This window comes from Carassius gibelio, chromosome A7, assembly GCF_023724105.1.
Source record: "Carassius gibelio isolate Cgi1373 ecotype wild population from Czech Republic chromosome A7, carGib1.2-hapl.c, whole genome shotgun sequence".
In the NCBI taxonomy this organism is placed as follows: Eukaryota; Metazoa; Chordata; class Actinopteri; order Cypriniformes; family Cyprinidae; genus Carassius; species Carassius gibelio.
This window is the reverse complement of record NC_068377.1, coordinates 7,624,835-7,652,313: the sequence shown is the minus strand read 5'-3', so window position 1 is coordinate 7,652,313 and position 27,479 is coordinate 7,624,835. Positions and strand designations below refer to the sequence as shown.

The window sequence follows — 27,479 nt, the reverse complement described above, 5'->3', positions numbered from 1 at the left end:
CAGAATATGGAGTAAAGAACATGAAAGCATGGATCCATCCTGCCTTGTCTCAAAGGTTCAGGCTGCTGCTGCTGGTGGTGGTGGTGGTGTAAAGGTGTGTAAACTTTTGGCCCCTTAGTACCAACTGAGCATCGTTTAAATGCCACGGCCTACCTCAGTATTGTTTCTGACCATGTCCATCCCTTAATGACTACAGTGTACACATCTTCTGATGACTACTTCCAGCTGGATAATGCACCATGTCACAAAGCTCAAATCATCTCAGACTGGTTTCTTGAACATGACAATGAGTTCACTTTACTGAAATGGCCTCCACAGTCATCCGATCTCAATCCAACAGAGCAGCTTTGGGGTGGAATGGGAGATTCACATCATGGATGTGCAGCCAATAAATCTGCAGCAACTGCGTGATGATATCATGTCAATATAGACCAAAATCTCTTGTTGAATCTATGCCACGATTAATGCAGATCCGAAGGCAAAAGGGGGTCCAAACGGTTTCAAAAAGGTGTACCTAATAAAGCGGCCAGTAAGTGTGTGTGTGTGTGTGTGTGTGTGTGTGTGTGTGTGTATATATATATATATATACACAATTACTGGCCGCTTTTTATACATTATACTAAAACTCTGAATTTTTAGAGTTTAGCTGCAGTGTTTCTGCACATTGTTTGATGAAGAACGCGTCCATAAAATGAGTTCGCATTCAGAGCCCCGCAGATCTGTTCATTTGCATTTGGGCTCTTTTTGCAGATAGCCTATAAGTCTTAATAGTAACGTTATGTTTTATAAATAACGAAGCGTATTCTATATGAAATTATGAGTTTAATCCCATTGGTTAAAAACGTGCTATCAAATGCGTCACTCTACTGGTCATCTTCAGCGTGCGCAGCTCAAAACAGAAATGCAGAACATTAATTACATCATATATTATATCATTATATATAACTTTATAATGACAGCACTACTGTAAAATTTTCGAATTGTTAGGATTTCGCTGACGGTTAGTGTTAACTATCTATTAATCAAAACATAAAAACATTATTTACCCCGTTTGTATCTACGAGGCATTTGTTACACATTGTCCCTGTGTGTTAACATCAGTAGTTTTGGCTGTCAAATGTCTGACTTGACTCAATGTGTTTTGCCCCGCCCCCAAACATATGATTCAGCCATCAGTCGAATATCAGCAAGATTATGTAATAGTAATAGTATTACTATTTAATATAATAGTATTTGTTATTTAACTTTTCATATAGATTGACTTTGTTTTAAGGATGTTTCAATATTTATACATAGTTTGAAAGTAATTATTATTTAAATCATTTAAAATAACATTAGCACTGGGGCAGACACTGACTGTGAATTCACTTCTCTGTTTTGTACAGAATCAGGGGAAGAAAGGACCCTGGAGTTTCTCCTGGAGCCTCAGCATGTGTCTAAAGTCGTTGGAGAGAGCGTTCTGCTCCCCTGTGTGGTGACGGGACATCCCACAGCCTACGTCACATGGACGCACAAAGACCAGATCATTGAGTACAGGTAGGAAACGCATCATCAAACAGCATCTCTGTCCTCACAGATCTCCAGGGAAGGTAGATACTCTGCTATTAATAGATCCAGAGCTCTGCTCCCTGAATCAGACAGTGATTTCCACTAACAGGCCATTGATTCCTCAGTGTGTTGCCAGTGTGACGAACACAAGCTAAGAGTCCCACTGTGGCAGCAGTGTCCACTTTTAGGGATCACTCTCTGTATACGTCTGCAGTTCTGCTGGCATACACCTCTGTCCCAGCTGCCCGAGTAAATAATTAGAGTGACGGGTGCCTGCAAGAGAGGTGTGAATGCCAGTCAAGACTGCAAGTGTCTACACAACCCACACACACACATACATACAATCTCTCTCAAACCTTTCTCGTGAGAAACACTGCCAAGCTATTCACAGATTAGACCTGGAAAGACACTTTTTCATGCTCAATTCTTATTAGCTGCAGGGTGTCCAAAGGGCACTTGTGATCAGCCAATGTTCTCAACACTGGAACAGCTGTGATTGTAAGGAAGTTTTAACATTGTGATATCCAGTCCTGGAAAATTCCAGGAAATAAATAAAAAATTGGGATGCACTTATAATAAATTATATTCTGTTTTGTCTAAATAATTAAAAAATATAGCACTAAATGCCAAAATCTATTGTTGTAAATGCTACAAGTGAATTTTGGCCATTATAAATCATGAGATTTTCTAAATTACATTTAACAGTGTTAGTTTACCCCCCCAAAAAATTTGTTTTAAAAGTTTTATTTCATAAAACATTTTGTAGTAATCCAGTAAAAATAATCCATATGAACCGAGTGGTTTAATCCAAGTCTTCTGAAGACACACAATATGATAAACAGATTTAATTTAAGCTTCTATTCAAAAATAAACATAGCATAAACACCCATATTTAGAGCATATCAAATATACTTGCTTGACACATGGTTACATATAGTTTCCATAAAAAATATCTTCATTGGTATTTCAAGGATGAATAAAAGTCTGATGGGATTGGAACGAAATGAGGGAGAGTAAATGTTGACAGAATTTTCATTATTAGCCATTTCAGATTATTTAAAGAGTAAGATCTGCATGTAAATAATAAGGAAAATGCACATGCATAATGAAATATTCAGTATCAGCTAATACCAATAATAATAATATTCTAATATTGAGTGGTAACTTATTTGTTACCAATATGTTGTTCATCCCTAAAGAAAATCTGAGAAAAGTCACACAAAAGTAAGTTTTATGCTATTTTAATATTAAAATAATGATAGTATTAACATTAATATAATTATTTATTTTATTAATGTAAAGAATTCTACTCTGTTATACTAATTTCTAAAGTATGTTTTTTGTGTGTGAACCAGTGATTACAAGATTACTTCACTTTGTGAGTGCAATCAATGATTTTTGTTAAATATATTTTATTAAATCTGTATCATATAATACTTAATGTCTCGAAACTCAGAAACCCTTACTTTTTTAACATTTATTTAATAGTGTTATGCTAGCAGTCCTGTACTTTTTGTATGTTTCTGTACATAAACTTCTCACACATTGATTCTGAACTGGATTTTTTTTAGACATTAAATGTTTTGTTTAGAAAAATAAAAATAAAAAGGTTTTGGTGATATTCTGGCAACACCTCTTCTAAACATGCCACTTAAAATATGAGGTATGATTACAGAAAAGTGCAGAATGAGTTACATCCTGAAGTTATGTACTTTGTATTGTGGTTTGCTCACATCTCTAACCATTAACATGAGCAATTGTATTAATGTTGCGTGCATTAGTAAACACCACTAATAATTGTCTTAGTAAGTAAGTTTGAGTAAGTTTGTCATAACAATAATTCCCCCACTCACTGGTTTGAATGTAAGTATCCCCAGAGTTGCCATCTTCACAAGATTACTTCATTAATCAAAGGAGCTGTGTGTGGAACAAGAGTGCACTCTCAAACTTCGATGACTGAAAAAGACAATTAAAAACATCCTGTGAGATTTCCTGAAGACGGGTTTGGACTGTCAGTCAGTAATTGGGAATGTCAAATGAAAGAGCAATAGGGAATATTTGCGAGAATGATCGTATTATCAGACAGTGATTGAATGAGGCATTCAAGCCCCTGCTTTATGTACAATATCTGAATTCATGAAAACTCTGAGCGTGGCTCCACTGTGGGGATTAACAACGGTTAACGGACGAGTCAGAGAGGCAGAACAAGAGAGAAAAGATAGATGAAAGGGTACAGTGAGAGTGACTGGTGATTGCCTCATATTGGGCTCTGTATGAAGTGTGACTTCAATCCCAGAACCTTAAGACACAATTTAAGTATGAACAAAGTGTTTTCATGGTTCCTTTCATCAGACTGTGCAATACCTATCTCCAAATATTTCTATAGTACAGAAGTATTCAGTTCATATTGTGTGTATGAATATTTTATGATGTATAGTGTCCCTCTTTGGGCTCTGTATGCATAAAAGTAATGCTCCCAAATAACATCCTTAATACTGAATGAGATTCTATGGCCTTTTTACAGTTTACCTTAAAAAACAGGGTCATTATGGTGGTTAAGATGGTTTTTGGAAGTGCTGATCAACTGACTAGCTATATATCCTGCCCACTTGTTCCCTTTGCTCGACTTTCTGGAACCCCATTTAAAATCCAATTTGGGGTTGATCATTGTCTCTTGCTCTCCCGATCTATAAGGGTCGGGTGAAATTATTGCAGGTTGGCCATTGGCAGAGTTGCTTATCAATGTCAATGGGCAATAACTTCTACAGCATTTTGTTCAGGATATGTAATAACCAGATTAAATGCAGTTATGAGCCAACAATCTCCTGATATAGAGTCTGGCCATGTAATGTTCGACATTCAAATCAGTACAGCTTGGCCACAATTTAATAACAAAAAAATTAATACATGTAAATTAATTAATATAAATCTATATATATATATATATATATATATATATATATATATATATATATATATATATATATATATATATATATATATATATATATAAATCAAAGATCTTTGGATTTTCCCCTCTTTGAAATGAAAGATTATTTTTTGGTTCTTTATTCTTTAATGCAATTAACATATATGGCCCAAATCTTTTTTTAAAGCCTACATTTAGTCTAAATGTAGATGTAATAACTTGCCAGAGATCGAAACTAGATTTATAATGATTAATTACTGTTAAATGTTTTTTATATACTTTTTTTTTGTGTGTTATACATTCAAGTGGATGTACTTTTTTGGATTAAAAACACATTGCCCCAGTTGTATAACAGGACCCAAGAGTCTCTTGAGCTCCTTTATATGTGTATAGGAGGAAAGGTGTTTTTCTTGTCAAAAATCAAACAGTGCTCTATTAACCGTGGAGTCATGCCAGCTGCTCTCAGCCCTTGGCCCTAGATGTTGCCCATATCTGGATCCTCTTCTGATAGATCGATGATGAGTCACTGGGCAGAGAGGTGAGAGATATAATCGCACGTTTGGAGATGCTTAGGATTCTTAGTGGGAGTGTAAGAACAGGCTGGATTCACTGAAGGATAAACACTGAAGACTGGGTAAAGAACTGGTGGGAGGGAGAAAAGGAGAGCAAGACAATGTGTCTGAATGATATAAAGCTACCAACCACTTTGCAGCTTACTACTTTGTTGTATTTTAGGCAATTTAATAGGGGTGTCAACAATAATCGATTCGGCAATGCATCGCGATGCGGGGCATGAACGATTCAGCATCGATGCGGCAAAGTGCCATAATCGATTATGTCACTGTTTATTTTCTGGCGGACAAAAAAGTTGTGAAGTTTAAATACTTCCGGTTCCGGGAGAATAACAACAACAACAAGCAAGATGGCTGAGGCGGAGGGAGATGACCATGATAGACGGATAATAAAAAACGTGCCCAAAGCTTGGAAAGCGGACATCTGGGCACATTTCGGATTTTATGAAGTGAATGGGAAACTAGACACGTCTTACGCGGTGTGTAAAATTTGCCACACTAAAATTAAGCACGTTGGCAATACAACTAACTTCACGAACCATGTTGATCATTGGTATCCTGATCAACATTGCCACACAACTTCCAGAGAACAAAGAGGATCACACGATCGGTGGCATGTTTTATAGCGAAGGATCTACGACCCTATTCTGTGGTAGAAAATGTGGGGTTTTGCCACATGCTTGAAACAATTGAGCCCCGGTATAAGCTACCGATTGTATGCAGCTGATGTGATGGTAGGATCAGGGGGCAGGCATATATAATTGTCATTGTCATATAGCTGCTAAGCTGCTGTTTTGTTGAGAATAGTTTGCACTTTACTTAACTACTTGAAAAAAGTTTCACAGTAATAAGTGGTTACTGTGTGTTGTTGCACTGAATATTTTTATTCCTGGGTGGTTGTTGTTAAAATAGTGTTACTTATTATTTTAATATTTGCACAGGACTTCAGGAAGTGCCCTGTCTTAGAGCTGCTATTTTACTATGTGGAAAAAAAAAGTACTTGATTGTTTTCATTTTCAGGTATGAAAATGCCATATCCAATACCCTGTACCATTTAATTTGATTTAATTACATTTTATTTAATTACATTTTATTTTATTTTATTACATTTAATTTAATTTAACTTTTATGTCAAAGATACAGGAGACACATTGCAGCCAATAAAATCTGTTGTTTAAAATCTGCTTGTATTGCCTCATGACTGATGAAAAATTTGCCTTGTGTGCAGTAGAATTTTGATGCATCGCAATGCATCGTAGAATCGAATTGAATCGAATCGTTACCTGGTGAATCGTAATCGAATCGAATCGTGAGGGCAGTGCCAATGCACACCCCTACAATTTAAGTAAGTTTAAATGATTCAATGCCACAAATCTTGCAAACATTTGTAAATTTGCCTAGTTCTTTGAAGCAGTCTGGAAACTTCTGAGCATGTTTTTGTTTTTTGGTGTACTGAATGATTGATTTCTGAAATAATAATGTTTTTTTTTTTCTTTTCTTTTTTTTTTTTTGAAAATTATGAGGATGTGTACATTCACATTCAGTGCAAAGAATATATGTTATTACTTTTTACTTAATTGCTACACTACACAACCTTTTTTTTTTTTCAAATTTTATTTTTGAGCCGTCTAATTTTCTTTTTGTATAGCAGCAATCCTCAAACATTTTTGTCAGATGAAACACTTTCATATTCATTTGAAGTACTCTCTGAAATTTTCCCTCTGTAATATCCATGGTTCTCTGATGTCTGTTAATGTTCACAGGACATGCAGGTTAATAAAAAATATATACTTTTTTCTTTCTTTCTTTTTTTAATTCTTTTCAACAACTCTCAAACCCCCAGGAGTTTTGGAACCCCAGTTTTGGGTAACCTTGTTTATAGAAAAGTACAGAGTTTATGGGAAAACCCTTGCCATTTTTGCATGGAGTATGCATCTGAGGCTCCATGATCTGAGGCTGAATCTAAGTCATTGGGACTCTGCTGGAATGAAAAGTGAAGGGTTGGAATGCATTGTACTGGATGTCTGTTTTACTGGTTGGCAGGACATCACTGCTGTTGAATAGACCATGAAGCACTATAGAAGGATTCATTCAGCCAAATGTGAGGCAGCTGTTTTTGTCACTGGAGCATATGAATTTTGTCACTGCCTCTCCATTTTGGCTTCTCTGTCCATTTTTTCCCCTCTGTGAGTCCCTCTGGGTCCCGTCTCTTTAGGAATGATGATAGCCTCTCTGTGCACTCAGAATCTAATGACACATCCAGGGCTAAATCCAGTCTCATCCGCCAGTTTATTCAGACCTCTAATGTGCACGTATTACGCAGGCTGTGGCTTCGGGCATACGCGTAGTGATGTGCTAATCAAAATATTGGTTAACCATTGGAGGCACCTGCAAAACAAATAAAGAAAGGTATGATGATGGTCCATCTCAGCCCAGCTGGGAAAAACAAATACTCTGACTCATTGTAAAGATGGAGCTCTTCGTATTGATTTTAAGCTCAGTTTTTCCCTCTGCTGAGGTATTTCATTTGAAGCCTAGTCCTTGTTCTATAAAAGAGCAGCACACACCACACTGGAGCTGCCGCGTGAACATATATTCAGGATTTAGAGAATAAAATGACATTAGCTCATAAAGGGTCTTGACTCCGAATGTTTTTTCTTCTTTAAACTCTTTGAACGGGATGTAGTCAGGATGCAGCCCTGTCCAGAGATCATATTCAGTCTGTTTCAGAGGAACCTGCACATTATAATGCTCTATAACTATTTATTTGCTTTGTGAAATGTTCATTATTCAACAATGTTGGTAAATTAATAAATATGAATGCATTCTTCTCAGTAAAAAAAAAAAGCAGTCAATTCCTAACTATGTATTATTCAACATTTAAAAAACACAGATCATTCCAGCTTAGTTTGTTAAATCTTAACCAAGATGGTCTTAGCTGCCCTTCAAGCTGGTCTAGTTAGATAGTTTTAGATAGAATTGAGTATATGTTGGGGATTTTGAGAACATCGGGTGGTAGACCAGATTAAAAAGGGTCAATGATAAAGAAGAATGTGCATAACTAAAAATGTAAAAACTAGAAATTGTTTAAAACACGTGCCAAAATGTGGGCTACTCTTTGTATTTATAATAGTTTATGGTTTTGGGGAGAAAAAAAACGTTTTTTTTTTTTTTTTAAGATTTTCACGAAAGGGTTTCATTTTCTAAAAAATATTAGATATTGATAACCATCGAGTAAAACAAATTATTTATATATATATATATATATATATATATATATATATATATATATATATATATATATATATATATATATATATATATATATATATATATATATAAATTACATTAGTGAATGAATGATTAATTAAGAGTGTCTTTTATCTCAAAACATTTTTTACACTTTAATCAATTTATTTATGGTGTAAACAATCATTCACAAATGCCATTGTTTTTATTTTTATATATTTACATTTTTTTTTTACAACATCACAATAGTACATTTTAAAACCTGATTTCTGATCTTTTTAAAAACTTACTGACAGTCATGAGATTTCTTTCTTCTTTTTCTTATTCTTTTTTTTCTTTATCGGTCACATCATATGACTTTGGTTTGGAAGATATATTTTTTTATATTAATAAACAATGAAGCAGATTTTACGTTACCTAATAAACTTCCTCTACAGTATTTTGTTTGTAGCACTGAGGGTGCCACAACCATTAATATATAAGTGTGATAATAATGTTTTCTTTTCAAGAGTTTCATTCTTTTTTCAGCTTTATGAAATATAGATTATCTCACTAACATTTTTGACTTTATGGTGGTAGAAACCATCAGAAGCTGGTTTTAACTGGATTTTCCAGTGGGGTAGCACACAACTTTAGCTGGTGGCTTCAGATGGAATAATGTCACTACCCTCGTTCAAGACTTGGCACAGCATTAGGAGCGGCTCTGTTTGGAGTCACAGCCATGGAGCTGAACAGTTAAGGGCGGAGACCATGCCAGAACCTTCCGAGCTGTTGACAAGGAAGCCTTTCATCTCACTCACTTGTATCTTATGACGACATCAATCACAGGCTGGCTGCTGTGAGGCAGGTTGGGTCAGCGCCACGGGTAGTTTGGTGTTGGATTTCTGTTGACGGATGCCAGTAGTTTAGCCTCAGAGCTGCACACTGGATATACATCACAGCATATGCAGCGCTAGCTGTTAGCCCAAACCGATCTGCAGTCACAAGGCTTTTGTAAATTAGTTCTGGGTTATTTGAGGTGACTCCATACATAGAACAAAAGCATTACTGCTTCCTCACCGCTCCAAAAGCACTGATGGTCCTGAATAAAGAATAGTATGTGTCAAACGTACACAAGTTGAGAAACGTTAAGGAACCATGTAAGGGTGACGACTCGTTGAATAATGAATGGGAGGAATTATGATGTTTATATGGTGCAAAATAGGGCTTGAAACCATTGAATTTATTATTAGGGGCCAAGCACAGACATTGCTTAAGCACCTATTGTATCTGTTAGCGTGATTTTTTTTCTTACGCCGCAAGTCTATGGCAGCCCATAGAACTGCTTGTGGGAAAGTTTTGAATTTTTGCACAATGATAGAGGACAGTGAGAAGAGTTGCCATAGCGAATTTGGAGTCTCCAACTCAAACTCTTTAGCGCCACCACTTGTCTAAACTTTCAAAAATGTTATGCTAATAACTTTTGAACCATAAAAATTTTTTTTCCTCTGATTCCTTGGCTCATGCTGAGTCGGAAGGACACCAACATTCTATTTTCGCTATTTTCAATTGTTCGTAAAAACTACTATTTCGAACTCGTCTGAGGCCATTGAACCAATTGTCACAAAATTTTAACCAGATCATCTTCCGAGAACACTGGCAAAAAGTTATGTAATTCAAGTTGATAAGTCATATAGTTTCCGAACAGCATGTGAACGAATTCTACGAAAAGCATGCAAAATTGCATCATGCATGCATGATGTGAGGCTATATCTCCACAATGGTTTGGCCTATTAAGACCAAAGTTGGTGTCTAACAAGCATGACCTGAGACTACTTGCAATGTTTTGGCACTGTGTCCCTTAGTGGTCAGGAGATATAAAACAAAATCATATTTTTGCTCATAACTTCTGAATGCTTTGGCCAGAAACACAAAACTTGTCTCTTTAGATTCGGTGGGTCATTTCCAGTCGAACGATATCCAATTTTCCCGTGCAGCCATTTTAGGCATCGCCCATTTTGAATTATGTTCTAAAATGCTGTATTTCTTTTAACACATTAGCGTATTGTTAGGAAAACAGTTACAAAAATCTTCCGCTCCATGCCCTGATGGTACTCAAAAAGTTTGGGGGTAGCGCCAACTTGTGGTCAAAGGTTATAATGAAATTTATAAAAATGTTAATAACTTATGCTTACATTAACCTATTGTAATCAGACTGATGTTGATAAAATCCTTGCATCATTCCCGAAAACATCTATACCAATTTCCCATAATTGACTGAACTTCCTGTCCGCCATTTTGATCAATGTTGAAAACATACTTTTTTTTAACTCCTCCTATATCGTTGGTCCAATTTTCACCAAATTTGGCTCGGATCATCTTCAGACCAAGGTGGCAAAAAGTTATGGATTTCGTGTTGATACACGAAATGGTTTTCGTTTAGCGCATGAACAAATTTGTTGGAAAGATAATTTTTTAGTAGTGAATCTTAACTCCCTGTCCGCCATTTTGATTTATGTTATAATCCTGCCTTTTCTATGTTCTCCTCTCAAACTGTTGGTCTGGTTTTCACCAAAATTAAGTCAGATCATCTTCAGACTGTGCTGACCAAAAGTTATTCATTTTGTGATGATTGACAAAACCGTTTTCATACAGCACCATTACAGATTTTTGGCACTGTGCCAAAATGATTCTGAGGCTATATCTCTGCAAAGCTTTGACATATTTGCAGCAAACTTTGTATGTGTCATTGTCACCTCACACTGACCATGCCACATTAATTTGGCTTCCGTGGCTTATGCCAAAAACATAGATACCAAATATGCCAGAGTGAGCTGGACTTCCTGTCCACTATTTTGATTCATGTTGAAAACCTACTTTTTCGAACTCCTCATCAGCCGTTGGTCCGATTTTCACCAAAATCGATTCAGATGATCTTGTGATGACAAAATATGATGGATTTTGTGTCAATAGACAAACGTGTTTTCACATATCACAGCAAAGATTTTGTGACACTTGAGGCTGTATCTCTGCAAAGCTTTGGCATATTGACACCAAACTTTGTGTGTGCCATTGTCACCTCACACAGAACACACCAAAATTATTTGATAACAGCGCCACCTATTGGTCAAAAGTGGTAAGCCATCAAATCATATAACTATTGATTTTGTTCTTTTCAACATGAAAATATTTTTTAAGTAAATCAAGTATCAATATTCCTGAATGGGTATTACTGAGAATCTAGCCTATTTACAGACCAAATTATAATTTCTGGTTATCGGTAAGCTAATGTTTCCAATTTAATTAATTAATTAATTCAATCAAAATCAAAATTCATTTTTTTTTTATTGATTTGGTAACTGGACTGAATGGGTTGGTGCTTTTACCAGGACATTTTGTGACGCATCAAAAAATTAGATTAATACCACACTATTTTTTTACATTTTATTTTTGGTCATTTGGTCTTAATTTAAACTAACCCAAACTGAATGGAAGCAGAATTTATCCTAAACCTGAAACCCTGTTACTTGCAACAACCTTGTTATCCACTTTTGTTTTATAATTGTACAGTATGTAGAATTAGTTTCACACATTAAATGTTTATTGTGTTAATGCAACACAGGGTTTTAAATTCTTTTAGACATCTATTTTGTATTCAGACAACTTTAGATAACAGGCATGAAAAACTGCGAATGAATGAATACTTTTACCATAAAAAATACCATCAGTCTGTATATTTATTTATTAATCTACTTGATTTTTTAAAATCATTAATCTGCTGCAGTTCAAATGAGTCTATGTGAATCTTTCAGACTCGATGAAGAAAAATTAGACGTTGACAAATACAAATGATTTTGTCTGTACCACTGTGTGCCTCCCTCACATTAAAGCAGGGTTCCTTAAATCTAGCCCATAGTTTAGCTCCAGCCCTGATCAAACTCACCTACCTGTGATTTTCTAATGATCCTGAAAACACTGATTAGCATGCTCAGGTGTGTTTGATCAGGGTTAGAGCTAAACTCTGCAGGGAAATGGATCTCTTGGGCCAGATTTGAGGATCCCTGCAGTAAAGTTTTGAAGGCACTTGACTAGAGACACATGCAGAGATCAGAAACTTATAACATCATAGTCCATGAAAGAAAACACGGAGACTGAAGTGTGTCTTAGGTGGACAAGAGAGGGCCTACGTGTTTCATAGCGTGTTCTTTAGCCCAAAAGTACAAAGGCCTTCTTTATGAGACCTGCTGATTTTCCTTTGGGATGAGGTATGTGTGATGGTTTGAGGCAGGGTGGAGTTTCTCTGAGCACAAGGCTTTTGAGTCACTTGCTCTTATGCAAGTCCTGTGGTCTGGCGTGTGTAATAGACTCTGTCAAGCTGCCCTCTCAGGACTCAGATATTTTATTTGCCGAGTCATGCTTGACAGTTTATAGATTTTGGTACTAGCATTACATCTTCTTTAAGTGTTTTAAAAAAAAAAAGACAAAAAATGCAAAAATTTTGAAAATACATTATTGTTGTGTCCTAGAGAACCCACAATTTTGAATGGTCTTCTAGGACACAACAAGCATGTAATATATATATATATATATATATATATATATATATATATCAGGGTTTCCGTTGTCCGGTAATTGCCGGACATTGGCCGGAAAAAAAATGAAATGTCCGACAAAATTAAATCTCTCCGGTCAAATTGTCCGAATATAATTGCCTAATAATCCCGCCCCCTAAAATAAGCCAAAAAAATAAATAAATAAATAAAAACGGGTTCCCCTTTCATCTCCGTTTCAGCGCTTTTCTGGGCACTGAGGACAGCGACTCAGTAGCCTACCTGAATTTAATGTGTAATTAGCATAGGTAAAAAAAAAAAATTCGTTTTAAATTGTTCAAAAGACATTTCAAGCTTTCTTAAGATATATTTCATGTCTGTGAGGCCTACGCTGAGTTTCGTTAAATTAGGATGAGATGCACTCCAGTTCACTAGCAATGCAAGTGGCCGCGAGGGCGCCTGCATGATTAGGCCTGTCGTCTGCTATATTTGCTTCTTATGTATTAAATCCAGGCAATTGGTTGATAAAAATATTATTAAAATTAAGATACAATTTATACAAAACGAAATTCACTTCAAAAAAGTATTTCTACTAAACAAAACTTAATTAAGTGGTCAAAATCATGTCTGACCCGCTCCATGTCTCTCGATATTGCGCATCTTATCTTACTCGTGCGGTTCACTTTTCATAATCAACATAAATTAAAAAATAACATTATAATATTTTAACAAATATTAAACTAAATAAGCTTATTTAATGGCTACAACATGTATAGTAGACCTAGAATCTCTATTTGTACAAATTGCTGCACATTCATTTCATTCTGAATTTTGCACACATAAGTTGAAAGGCATTTGTTTGTGCATGCATGTAAAACATATCTGCAACTTTTATCAAGTTCACTGATAATTATGCGTGCATTTATGAATTATTATATATGTTTTTTTTTTCGTCTATTTGAAAGTTAGGCTAATAAACATGTTGCATTCGGCTGCCTGATTATGTCATTTTTTACGTTACATAGCCTGCCTCCAGTTTTCCTCACCTTGACTAATTAAGAGGCGATACTTGACCGGCGTATCGTCAAAATGTCCGGAGTGACCGGCACCATTTTTTTCTAGCGGAAACTCTGATATATATATATATTATTACTATGAAGCAAACAGAGTGTTAAGTTTTATTCAGATATATATATATATATATATATATATATATATATATCTTTATTTTATTTTATTTTTTATTCAGAGAACTTTAGACACGATTTTGTATTCAGACAACTTTTGGCAACAGGGTTGAAAAAATAGTTAATAAATAAACTTAGGGATATCTTTTGTATTCGGACAACTTTTGGTAACGGATGAAAAATAGCAAATATAAAAATGTATTCAGACACTTTTGTATTCAATCTTTTGGTAACGGTTGAAATACATTTTAAATAATAATAATGTAATAGTTACCTTGACATTCTAAGGCAAACTAACAATATTTTCCTGCTAACACTACCTTCTTATGGAACAATCCCTTTTATCCAAAGCAACATACAGTCCAGTTATTACCTGGACAGTCCTCCTGAAGCATCCTGGGATTAATTGCTTTGGTGACCTCAAGGGCACAGTGGTGACCCATTTATTGTTTGCCCCTGATGGCGAGCGAACTTCTGATTATCAAGCCTGACCTCCACAATGTTGAGGCTGCCTTTTTCTGCTGGAATGCACCCTTTGAGATATAGATTATATTTTTTTGGCATGTAAGAAATAACATGTATACTTCAGTTATTGAATTAGTGTTGGGCTAATTATACATTTGACTTTCTGCAGGGAGCGTACTGACATCGCCTTTTTCTCTTCTCCACACAGCAAGGGCCGTTTTGAAGTGCTTGGCGGAGGCAGTCTGCGGATCTTAAGTCTCACGGAGAAAGATGCCGGTTTGTACAGCTGCATGGCAGACAGTGCCAATGGATCCATAGAGGCCCAGACTGAGCTCTCAATGAAAGGTAAGATTAAACCTCACTGCTAAAAGACTAGTCAAGTGAATGTCATGTCACACTGCAAAGCTCTCTCCTTTAGTGTTGGGTTTTCTCGGTGACATTAAGTTCTGTAATTCAACTGCACACTCTGGTCATGCTTCAGACACGTTTACAGAAACAGGTATTGGATACTCTGTAATTGCTCAAGCTGCAGTTTTTGGGACAGGACAGTAGTGCATGAGATGTGATTGTGTGATGATGAAAGGGATGTGAGATGCTTTAGACAGGTGTGAAATCACAGAGAATAGAAAAGCAAAAATGCACTTTTAATGTTAAATTAAAACTTTCACTTTAAAGCCATTATGGTTTAATAATAGTTTGGTGTGCTTTATATTGATGTGTTGACTAAATAAAGCATGTCTAAAATACTTGATTTGAATTAATTTGAGTGTTATTCAATATTATTCTGTATTGATGGTGTATAGTGTTATTCAGAGTTAATGCATTTTAAATGTACTTTATTATTAAAAATATATTACATTAAGTAAAGCTCAGTTTACCTTAAATGCTTGTCAGTACAATTAACAATTAATTTAATAACTAATTGCGTTAAATATACATTTAAATAATATTATATAGCATAACATAATAGAATTTAAACATAATATGTTTTCATTCAAATTATTTCAGTATCCAAAAACATTACGTTCAGTTGTCACTTTAGTATAATCTTCTAAATTATAAAACCAAAAATACTCACTGCCTTAAAAGTAATTATGGAATGATATTCTGGACATTATTCAAAAGGAATTGCAAGTTGTACTTGCAATTGCGTTTTCAACTTGTGGACGCATAAAATGTGACATAATCCAAACGCAAATACAAATCGCATTGCATTTTCGTCTGCCAAATTAAAAATGGAAATGCAAAGTCCATTTGCAATTGTGTTTCCCATATCTTACGAGCTATGAGCCTGTCATATTTAAATAGCAATATTAATTACCACATTTGCCTTTTCACTCTCTCTGCACTGTGCATTGGTAACACAAAACCAGAAATTAATTTGCCCAGAACAGTAGTACCACTTCTAAAACAAACTTTACAGCTCAAATAGTAATAGGTTTTGCTGAATAATGCATGCTGAATAATTCTTCCTTTAACAAAAATATGAGATTCATATTTGTGCTTGTAAACCCTCTGGACCCTGTTGTTTACTCGTATTGCAAGTTATTTTTGTATTATTTTTAACAAATCAGAATTGTTTTGTTGTAATCAACATAATGCTATTGACAGAGCAGGTTTTATCATGTATTCCTGTTTCAAGCGTGAAATAAAAAAAAAAGACTTTCGTGTCTTGTTTGCTCAGATTCTAAATGTCAACCAGCGGACTCAGAAAAGTTATGAATACATTGTTGTGTACATAACTAGTCAACATGCAGAGATGTGTGCTGGTGTGAGCAAGTCAGATTGATCTGGGATTTCTGCGCTCTCTGTGTTCTTGTTATACTGTAGGTGAGAAACCCAGAATCCTATTAAACTTTGATTGACTCTCTTCTCTGTGCTACACAGAACCTAAGGGAGTAGCTTGTAGGTTGCTGTTTCTTAGCCTACTCTGAAATGCAGGTAGATGAATGGAAACAACAGTGTGTGTTGTGCTTTGACATTGTCTGTAATATACAGTAGCAGGAAACCTGAGACATGCTTCTGAATGCAAGTGAGGCAGTGATAAGAGCTGTGTGGTCATTTGAGATGTTTTTTAGCGTCACTATAATCTCCCTGTAGACTGTGTAGGGAGTGTAACCTATGGAAACTTAATAAAAAATGCACATTTTTATCTCATTTGTATAGGTACGTTTTTTTTAGCTTTGCTGAAATGTAGGTAGAGTCATGTATTCCCAGCGACTGAGCCTTATAACTCATATTCTCAGAATTGTGATGTAATAAATTGTAATTTCTGTTTTTATTACAGTAATATAATCCTGTCTTTGACCACGACTGGAAATCTCTGGTGCTGTCTCATCCCCCTCACAATTTATCCACAATTTATCAATTTATGATAATGAAATCACAATTTAAATAGTTACTTTCTTAATTCATATTCTTGGTCTTATTGTGCATTATTCATAAACGCACATTCTTCTCTAAGAATATCTTCAGTAATCATCTTTAAAATGATTGCTTGACATAGCCTAGGAGATGTAAACATGGAAAATAATGTTAACCAATAGCCAAATATATTTAAGCATGTTTTAGGCCACATTTGTAAATGAACAAGCAGTAAACAAACACTGGTGAATGTTAATGTAACATTAATGCAATGGGAGAAGACCTCCACAATCCATTACGAACAAGCATTCAGGCCCGTCTCCATTTAGGTTTGGGACACCCAGTTTTCATAATCCAACCAGTTCCTGATCATAAAACCATATCCTGCTGTATATTTCGTGCTATATGGAAGTAAGATAGGTTTTGAGTTGTTATTTGCAGCTGATGCGACATTTTTACAGTCAGTGGCCAGCGATATAAGTGCTGCCCTGTGTATGTGTGAGATATACTGAGTGATTGAAACACGAACCATCTGTCCCACGTGGAGCTGGCGTGAGCTGGACCCCAGCGGTGTGTGACAAGTGTTTTTCAGCAGGTTGTGTGTGCAGGCCTCAGCAAAACTGCAGGAGCACATACTACCAGCCATTCATCACCTCACCTCTGTCAGTTTGGCCCTGATGCTGCAACTTATGTTAGATATATAGCTCCAGATGCTGTAGAATCTGAAAGACATCCTGGAAGCTTCATTTAACTCAGGTTACATCCAGTCATAGCTTCATGTAGCCTTTCTGCTTTTGGTTAGTTTTGTACTGTGAATTGCATTGACAGTCTTATAAATATTTATCGTCCCCTTGGAATTATAAGGTTCTGTGTGCATTCGGAGTAGTTTTGAGATCTTGAGTTTTAAAGCTTTTGCATTCCTTTTGACTGTGTAGATACATTTTAAATAAAAAGTCCCAAATTGTGCACAACATTACAACATCTATCACATGTAAATGTAAATAAGTTGTCACTGAATAAGATGATGTGTGTGTGTGTGTGTGTGTGTCTGGGCATGTTTTTGTGACACATCAGGACACATCTCTGTATAATGACATGGGTATGACACAGGTATTACAAGGAGACGGTGACTTATGAGGAGATAACCCATGTCCCCATTTTTCAAAACGCTTATAAATCATACAGAATTAGTTTTTTTGAGAAAGTAAAAATGCACAAAGTTTCCTGTGAGGGTTAGGGTTAGGTGTAGGGTTGGTGTAGGGCCATAGAATATACAGTCTGTACAGTATAAAAACCATTACGCCTATGGGATGTCCCCACTTTTCACAAAAACAAATGTGTGTGTGTGTGTAAACATGCATACACACACACACACACGCACGCACGCACGCACACACACACACACACACACACACACACACACACACACACACACACACACACACACACACACACACACACACACACACACACACACACACACACACACACACACACATATACATATACAGGTGTTCCTGTAGCTCAATTGGTTGAGCATTGCGCTATCAAGCACAAGGTTGGGGGTTCGATTCCCCTGGGAACACATGATAGGTAAAAATTGATAGCTTGAATGCACTGTAAGTTGCTTTGGATAAAAGCGTCTGCTAAATGCATAAATTTTATTTTTAATGTAAATTTAATATACATACAGTTGTTGTCAAAATGTTACATTCACTTTGCAGTATCGGCAAAATGTTCAGTATTTTACCAAAATAAGAGGGATCATATAAAATGCATATTATTTTTTTTATTTAGGATTGACCTGTGCTGTTACCTGTGTTGATCCACAGCTGTTTTGTTGTTGTTGTTGTTTTGTGATATTTGTTCATGACTCCTTGTTTGAAATATGTAAGTATCAGTACATCTAATTTATGCAAAGATAAGAGCAAGGGTGTTATTCATATGCAAGTGATGTTATATTTTGCAAAAGTGCAATTCATATAAAATATACAGCAACTGAAGGTTGTTGTTTTGTAGAAGTCAGCACAGCACAGAGCAACAATACAATTCCGTCCCAGCAGACCAGCCTGAATCATTCTGGTGCACACTTGTTATTGAGATGATCTATGTCCTGTTTATCTTCTCCAAGATCAAATAAGCTCATTTGCTAAGGGGAAGCCTTTGGAGGTTTTGCATTTTCCTCTAGCATATTTTAACCACATTCTGGTGTTTAGGATATTTTTAGAGGTTGAGAGAGAGGTTGAAATCAAATAGTTTTCCCGATATCATTACTAGCATTTAGTTAGACAGACATTTGAAGAGTCGTTTCTCTCAAGAAACATACGTTGGGTTTATCATACTCACAGGATTTCTGTTTTATTGCTTTTCTTCACAGCTTCCCCGCAGTTTCTGAAGAAACCAGCTAACATATATGCTCATGAAGCCACAGACGTCACATTCGAGTGTGAGGTCACCGGCTCACCCGCTCCCACCATCAAATGGGTGAAGAACGGAGATGCTGTCATTCCCAGCGACTATTTCAAGATCATTGTAAGTGGCCAGCTTGCCCTACAGCACGTTGACCTTCTAAAAAATACAGTATTTCTTCTAGATGACAGCGATGTTCTTGTGTGCCTCTTTACAGAAGGAGCAGAACTTGCTGGTGCTGGGGCTGGTCAAATCAGATGAAGGTTTCTATCAGTGTTTAGCTGAGAATGACGCTGGCAATGTGCAGTCCAGTGCTCAGCTCATCATATTGGATCAAGGTATGTTTAACAACATATTTGCTTACATTCAACTTAATTAAAACATATTTTCCCTTTGTAAACCCTGCTGGAAAATCCAGTTTGGTAGCTTTAAATAGTTCCCAGCTGTTTTAGGATTTAGATGACCTGGTAGACCTTCTTAAATTAGCTAGTTAGAGCTGGTTAAACTCTTAGTTTATTACACTCTTACATTTGCAGATGTTTAAATCCCATCATAAAAGTGTTTGAAAACATCTCATAATGCTGTAATGGTGATCCATTTAGTTTTCCAACTACATCACAACTATTCATTAAGCAATCCTAAATATCTCAGAGAAACTGGAGGATGTATCCATGTAGATGATCTTTTTTTTTAATACAAATTTAATTGACGGTATAGTAGTGTTGGTGTAGGTCAGGTGCATGATGCCATCTGCTACAGCTTCCTCTCTGGCAGTGCCACCTGTTCAGTGTATGTGTGTGCCAGGACTGGAGTTTAATGCACGGTTGAAATGCTTTTCTGGGTGGTTGCTGGGATTTTACTTACTGATCAGGGTTGGGTTTTTCGGTTAAGTGTATCGCTTTATTCAGTGGAAACTTACACATTTTGCATTACTTTACAATGGTTAAAATTATGAGAAAAAAAAACATTATTTTGCTCTATTTTTATTGCAATGATTGTTGTCATTTGGGAAATGTATTTTTCCTCTTTATAAGCACAAATCAATAGAATATCGGATAGTGTACGTATTTATAACAGGATATCAAATTGCATTTATGTTTCTCTTCTAAAACAATGACAAAAAGACTTCTCGCTGCACAGGGGTTGCACGAGTAATGTTACAATCCACAACCACTATCGCAAACAATACAGTCGAGATCCAAGATACAACACAGACTGGCTGAATGAAACTTTCATTTAAGCAGAATACCTCAGATTACTTGTACAGTACTGTATGTCAGTGTTTCAGATCACGGTCGCCTCTGCAGAGAGAGCGAGTGTGAATGATTGCCAGATTGCATAAAGTAAAAAGCTGGGAATAGGACGTATCTGTTTAACAGAAAAGGTCAGATTGGGGGATTTTAGGTCTTGATATCTGGCAACCGCAAACATGAACGCTCTTCTAAAATACAGCAATCTGAAATGTTTTGACTCCTCTTTTTTCAACAAAAATATAAAGTTTTTGATAAAGTTTTCGTTCTTTTACCTACATTTTACTTTTTTTCATCATTGATATTGCATGTTAATTTAGTCTCAGTTATCATTTAATGACCTTTTTATCATCTCATCATCGTCTCGTATTTGTCTGGGGAAGATACCTCGTTGACAAACATTTCTCGTCATAGTTTTCGTTAACAAAATTAAAGGGTTACTCCACCGCAAAATGAAAATTTTGTCATTAATCACTTACCTCCATGTCGTTCCCAACCTGTAAAAGCTTTGTTCGTCTTCAGAACACAATTTAAGATATTTTGCATTAAAACTGGGAGGCTTGAGACTGTCCTATAGACTGCCAAATAAATAACACTGTCAAGGTCCAGGAAAGTATGAAAAGCATAGTCAGAATAGTCCATGTACCATCAGTGATTCAACCATAACGTTATGAAGCGATAAGAATACTTTTTGTACATGAAGAAAACAAAAATAATGACTTTATTCAACAATTCCTCTTTTCTGTCTCTACAAATCTGTGTAGTGCCATTTTGGCAAATCTGAGCTGTATACAGGCAGCGTACGCTCCTCTGTGTCACAAAATTAGTAAAGTTTTTTTTTTTTTTTTTTATGACAAAAAGCATTCAAAATTTTGTGATTTATGACCTTTTTCCACCGTTTCTCATGATTTTCTTATGATACACTGTAAAAAATAAGTGTAATTTTAACTGTAAAATTTTGTAAAAACGCTACGGAAAAAAACTGATAATAGGTTAACAGTAAGTTCCCGTACTATATACAGGGAAAAACTGTAAAAGATCTAACAAAGCATTTAATGTAAATTTACAGTAAAATTCTGTTAATTATACAGCTTTTAGAAGTAAAAAAAGAACAAATCAATGTATAATTTACAGTCTAAAACTGTAAACTGATATTCCCAGAATTCCCTGCGTTACACTCCACGTTTGAAAGTATTTTGTTTAAATAATCATGTTTTTAAATAGTTCTTGTTATCAGTTATGTACATTTGAGCTTTATGTTACATCTTCTGTTGCTTAATGAAAGTTTTTTGCATTATTTAAGTATCACGTGTGTTACCATGATGGTGTTTTGTGTTTCCATAAATGTGCACCTTCTATATGTTAATATATACTTCTGCTTGTGGTGAAGCTACTTGTGATGAGCTTTGACACTTCATGTGGCTTTCTCTTATCCAGTACCATCTTTATTATTATGGTGGTTGTCAGTATTTTCAAGGTACAAAACAGATTTAATTTTGTGTGTTGTTGAATTTACTGGTTTATATTCACATTTTCTTGTTTGTAAATTACAGCTTTATATTGTAAAATTAACAGTTTTTGACGTAAATGTGTTTACAGTTTTCTGTATTTTTACAAAATTATTCTGGCAACCACAGCTGCCAAAAAGTTTTTGTAAAAACAACAAGAAATTTTTTACAGTGTACATTTGATTATTTAACATCCATTACCGCCATTAATGTTTAAAAAATAGTTTTTACATGTAATATGTTAATTACATATTTGCTAGGTCCAGAATAGTTGGTACGGCCTGATCTTTGAGCAAAAGTATTTTGGCAAAGCTAGCATCATACTGCGATTTGTTCCCAAAACAGTCAAGGTTGAATTGTACTGAACACTCAGGTAAATTAGCACTGACGAGACTGGGACATTCGCTGAAAACAAACTTTTAAATCCTTTGACAGCGTATATAAACATGCAAAAATCTGCATCGTTGTGTTGCGCTGGAGGCCGTCAAATGCAAATGACTGTGTCTAGGTGACATCACCTTGTCCCTCTGATCCATAATTGACCATTTTCTGAGGGTTATTACATAAATGCTTTTTTTTTGTTGTTGTTGTTGATTGATTGATGAGGACAATATAAGACTTGCATCATGTATTAATCATACAGAGACCTCTTCTACATCAAAATATCAAGGGGAATTTGGTTTCTCATGTCCTGACCCCTTTAAAAAATGTAATCCAACCTTATACAAGCAGTACTGAGTGCACAAACTGAAAGTTTCTGTCATACTTGTATCTTTCTGAGAAGAAGCCAGCGTATCTCTGAATTCTCTTTCCTGTACTTTTCACTCCTCTCATATGAAATGGTCTATAAACGCTTTATTTTTGCAGGCTTCTCAGCTTGTTCTAATTAAAGCAGCTAGACAGGTCTGATTGGAGGCTTTTTGAAGCCTTGGTTCTCACTGCCATCTGGACAAGCACATGGGGAATGGAGAAACACAGTCAACAATCTTCACTTATTGTTAGAGCTGATTGCTGAGTTTATTAATTTACAGACTGAGAGTTTGTTGCACAGTCTGTGGAACTTGCTCATTATCTATCTATCTATCTATCTATCTATCTATCTATCTATCTATCTATCTATTCTTTCTGTAAGGGAATATGTGCTCCCATAATCATTAGTGTAATGCGGCATAGCTTTTTTTTCAACAGTCGCTTTAGACTTGACATGCTTGTGATTACCTTAAGCACAACTGTAATTGCAGAGTTTTATGCAGATTTGCAACAAATATGAATCAGAATCAGAAAGAGCTTTATTTCCAGGTATGTTTACTCGGGATGAGAATTTGTTTTGGTGACAGAAGCTTCCACAGCTTAAAGAGAATGACCGTGACCAAATAATTAATTCTATATTTGCATTTGAATGCTTGTTTTCCTGGCAGTGAATTGTTATTATTAAGGATTCATGGCACTTGGAAAAAACATTTCTCTTTTTTGGCTTTTTTTCTTACTTCCAAAAACCTTGTATGGCACAAACACCCCATCATCATCAAACACCCAACATTGCTACACTTTAGTCCCACCCAGGTATGTTTGTAGAAAAATGATAGATTCAGCTTGGATGTGTGTCTGAACACAATGACAGACAGGGTGATTGGTCTGAGAGCATACAATACTGATTTGGCTTATATTTATGTTTATATCTCACCTGTGGAGCCATAAAACATAAATGGTATGTCTCCGCTGAGGCCTCTCAATGTGTTCATATGACACTTTAACTAGGCCCGTGTGCCAGACTCGGCTAACAGCAGAGCAAATATGCTGCACTTGTTTATGGCCACAGAAAGAGCCCTCTAGCTGCTTTCCAACATCTCTGCTTTGTTTACAAGATTCATCACTCACTGCTTGGAATATTGATGTGATTTAGTTGACATTATAAAGCCTGTAGCTGTAACTAAACTCAAAGGAATTATTCTGTTGGAGAATCAAGAAATTTAATTTCACCGAAATGAAGAAATAAACTAGTTTTATGAAGTACCAAAAAGCCATTTTCAGAATGCAATTCTAGATTCAAGCTTATTACAGAGTGTACAAACATAAAACTTTGTTATAGATCACACTGATATGGATTTGTTGGCCATGTCTTCATCATTCATTTTTCCTACTTATGAATGGCCTTTTAAGGATATACTTCATTGTTCTACACTAATCCCGACACAGACTTTTGAAATTTGAAAATCAATGAAATGATGTGAATTATTATATTTAAAACTATGAAAATCTCCAATAAGAGTGAAAAACCAGTACAATAATTATTGTGTGGAAATTATTTACTACTTTTTTCAAAACTTGTCTTGTTTTTGTGGCATCATTTATACCACAAACAACAATTTTCCCCTCAATAATATATATATTATATTTGACAACAGTATCAGTAAAGAGCATGTTTAAGACTAAATAGTGTACGAGACATGTGAGGTGTGAAGAAAATAAAGACAAATTAAGATAAATATCAGCTGGGAATAGAATATTTTTGGTGCACTTTTTTTGTTTTTAAGATGATGAAAAAGTATCAAGAAATAGTGTTTCTTAGAAAACAAGAAGGGTGTTTCCTGTGGCATCAATAATTTGTAGGAGAAACAGCTAGGCCTATCACAGATATAACAAGTCCATAGGTTAGCTGAAATACAGTTTAAGACTCTTAATTGTATTTTGTGAATTCTCATCCTGAACTCCACCAAGATTTGGTGTGATATAATAATCTCATGCTATTCAAACAAAGTGTACTTTTGTGTACAAATACAAATAGCCAAAGCTCAAAGAAGCCCAGTGATATTTTTGATATTGTGTTTGAGCATGACTATTGGGATAAAAGTGCATGTAAGGAAATAAATGATGCAGAGACTGATGCTCTTTGATGAAGCAAGCAGCCGGAGGTTTAGCAGGTGCAGGAGGGAATGGGGGCTCTGCTTGCTGACCCAGAGGGCTGCTATAGCTGGGCGGAGAGGACTGGGTATAGACATACAGTGATGAGATGCCAGATGGGTGTCTGCCTTCCCAGCAAACACTGAGGAAGTCCCCTGCCAGCATCATGCTGCGACCCATAATCCTTTGCTTTCATGCTGGGCTGTACGTCCCGTGCAGGTGCCTGTGCCTCCCTCTAGATCTGTCCTGCTGCTCCGGGTTTCATCTCTCAGACTATGGAAGCCAGGCGTCTCAGGAGATGCGCTGCTCTCCATCACGTGAGAAACCTGTTTAATCTCAACAGGGGTGCTGATGGCCTTTAATCCATCATCCTCTCGTATTCATAAGGTTTACTTTGAAGAGATAGACTGCTGTCACCGCTGCAATGCTGCCCGCTTCAGATCCAATGCGAAATCGCTGCGAGCCAGCCATATCTCCAATGAAAAATGACAAAGACTAGCATGCGCTTGGCTTCTTGAATATCGTAATAACTCCACTTATTAAACAAATGCTACTTTTAGCTTCCTTTGCTCACTTCGGCTTTATTTGCTACAACAAAACAGTGTCGATAAAAGCCTGAGGATATCATGAAATATCTAACGAGTCAAAAAAAAAAATAAAACTGGTGTGATCGTTTTACTTTTAGAATTCAATGCACAATGAAAACATTCTGTAACTTTTACTCGAAACACACTGCACACTCCATTTATCAATGTCAAGCTGCAGAAATGGCTCAGAAATTATTTCTGTTTTGATGTCAAAACTACAAATACATTAACACGCGATGGCCTGGCAATGCATAACAGTTGGAAAGAGAGCCTCTGATAATTTTACTGTGACCCAAAATGGTTTATGCAGCAAATTGCAGTGGAAGTTGTTTTGTAATCCTGTCACATTGTAATGCAAAATTATGCAAATAGCCCTCTTTTCTTTTTAGTCTTTCAACTTTTTGTTCAATTCAAAATGTCCTCGCCTTTATGTGACTGAAGTTAACAACGCACCTAACTGTATATATATATTTTTTTCCAATGTCCTTTTTGCTCAAATATACACTAACTGTCTGTTTTTAAAAAGTTATACTCCATCTTATACAAGTCCAACGTCGACATACCATGGAAAACATGTAAAACTAAACTATTATTAATCTAAGAAAAACCCATCATGGTTTTGAGCATTATCAGCAAACAGCTTTACAAAATATATAGAAGGAGAAGAAAGCGATAGATATGTTTGTGATTGAGCTGGCCATTCCTCCTCTTCATCACTCATAAGGGCTTTTAGCTAGTGTCTATAAATCAAAAGCTCCTCCCCATTTCAGCAGCAGTTGATCCTGTCATGTTATGACATGAGAACAGGTGAAGAATACAAACCTCAGTGAGAATAAATGAAATAACCCAGATTGTATGCCTCCATACAATACGAGGAAGTCTTTAAGCCCTTCCAGACCCCTGCCGATAATAGCATGTTCCCTCGGAGGTTGTAAGATTTACTGCCAATGGATGAAGTCTTTATGTGTGCAGCAGGAACTATGTCACATCTCCTGTACCCTGACCATTTCAGTCCATACCCATCTATGTGAGATGAAAGCAGGAGCTTTTAAGTGGTCATCAGCAGTGCACTACACTACCTCTCTTAGACAGTGACATCATAAATACATGGAGGTGAATGAGGCAATCTTCCCTAAATGTATGTTTTTCCCATATCCTTATGATTCTTGGTGACCTACATGATACATAACCATTATTGCTTTGAGCAGCCATTTCTGTTTTCATTTGCATATTCCTGAAATACCATTTGCTTAGTATTAAAATCATTATTACATTGATTTACAGCAAACATGGAGTTAACAATAATCCTTTCACATTTCCATTTTCCACCAAAGGTCTTGTGACCTTTTTGCTTAGCTTCAGTGTGTATCATTAATAAGGCGATGTCACCATCTGTTCCAATGGCAGCAGCCATTGCTCTCTGCTATGAATAGAATCGGTATTAATCTTCTGCTGCTCTTCACCGTACATCACATGACTGCATCCACCATCAGACAGATGCTTAGGAGACTGATCATCCTGATAACCTCCTAGTTTAATAAGATTATGTTACAAAAAAAAAGTCATTAAAACTTCACCTTTTTATAGTTTTTCTAGAGTAGAGTAGATTGAGATTTTTTAACTTTGCACCACATAGCTCTGTTATGTTAGCATCTTGTGCTATTATATATATATATGTGTGTGTGTGTGTGCTCTTGTTTTTGTGACGTATCAGGACACAACCCTGTATAATGACATGGGTATGACACAGGTATTACAAGGAGAGGGTGACTTATGAGGACATAACCCATGTCCCCATTTTTCAAAACGCTTATAAATCATACAGAATGAGGTTTCTTTGAGAAAGTAAAAATGCACAAAGTTTCCTGTGAGGGTTAGGGTTAGGTGTAGGGCCATAGAATATACAGTTTGTACAGTATAAAAAGCATTACGCCTATGGGATGTCCCCACTTTTCACAAAAACAAATGTGTGTGTGCGTGT

General features: G+C 35.9%; 1 protein-coding gene across 15 annotated transcripts in view; it reads left to right on the top strand.

Moving 5' to 3' along the window:
• The window catches only part of LOC128016545 (neogenin), a 150,111-nt gene that overhangs the window by 92,867 nt on the left and 29,765 nt on the right, over window positions 1-27,479 (top strand). For all 15 annotated transcript variants that reach the window (XM_052601143.1, XM_052601142.1, XM_052601144.1 and 12 more), the window contains exons 4-7: window positions 1,386-1,536; window positions 14,688-14,824; window positions 19,221-19,375; window positions 19,470-19,590. In XM_052601143.1, the coding sequence (XP_052457103.1) occupies window positions 1,386-1,536; window positions 14,688-14,824; window positions 19,221-19,375; window positions 19,470-19,590 (564 nt within the window). The remainder of the gene's footprint in view (window positions 1-1,385; window positions 1,537-14,687; window positions 14,825-19,220; window positions 19,376-19,469; window positions 19,591-27,479) is intronic.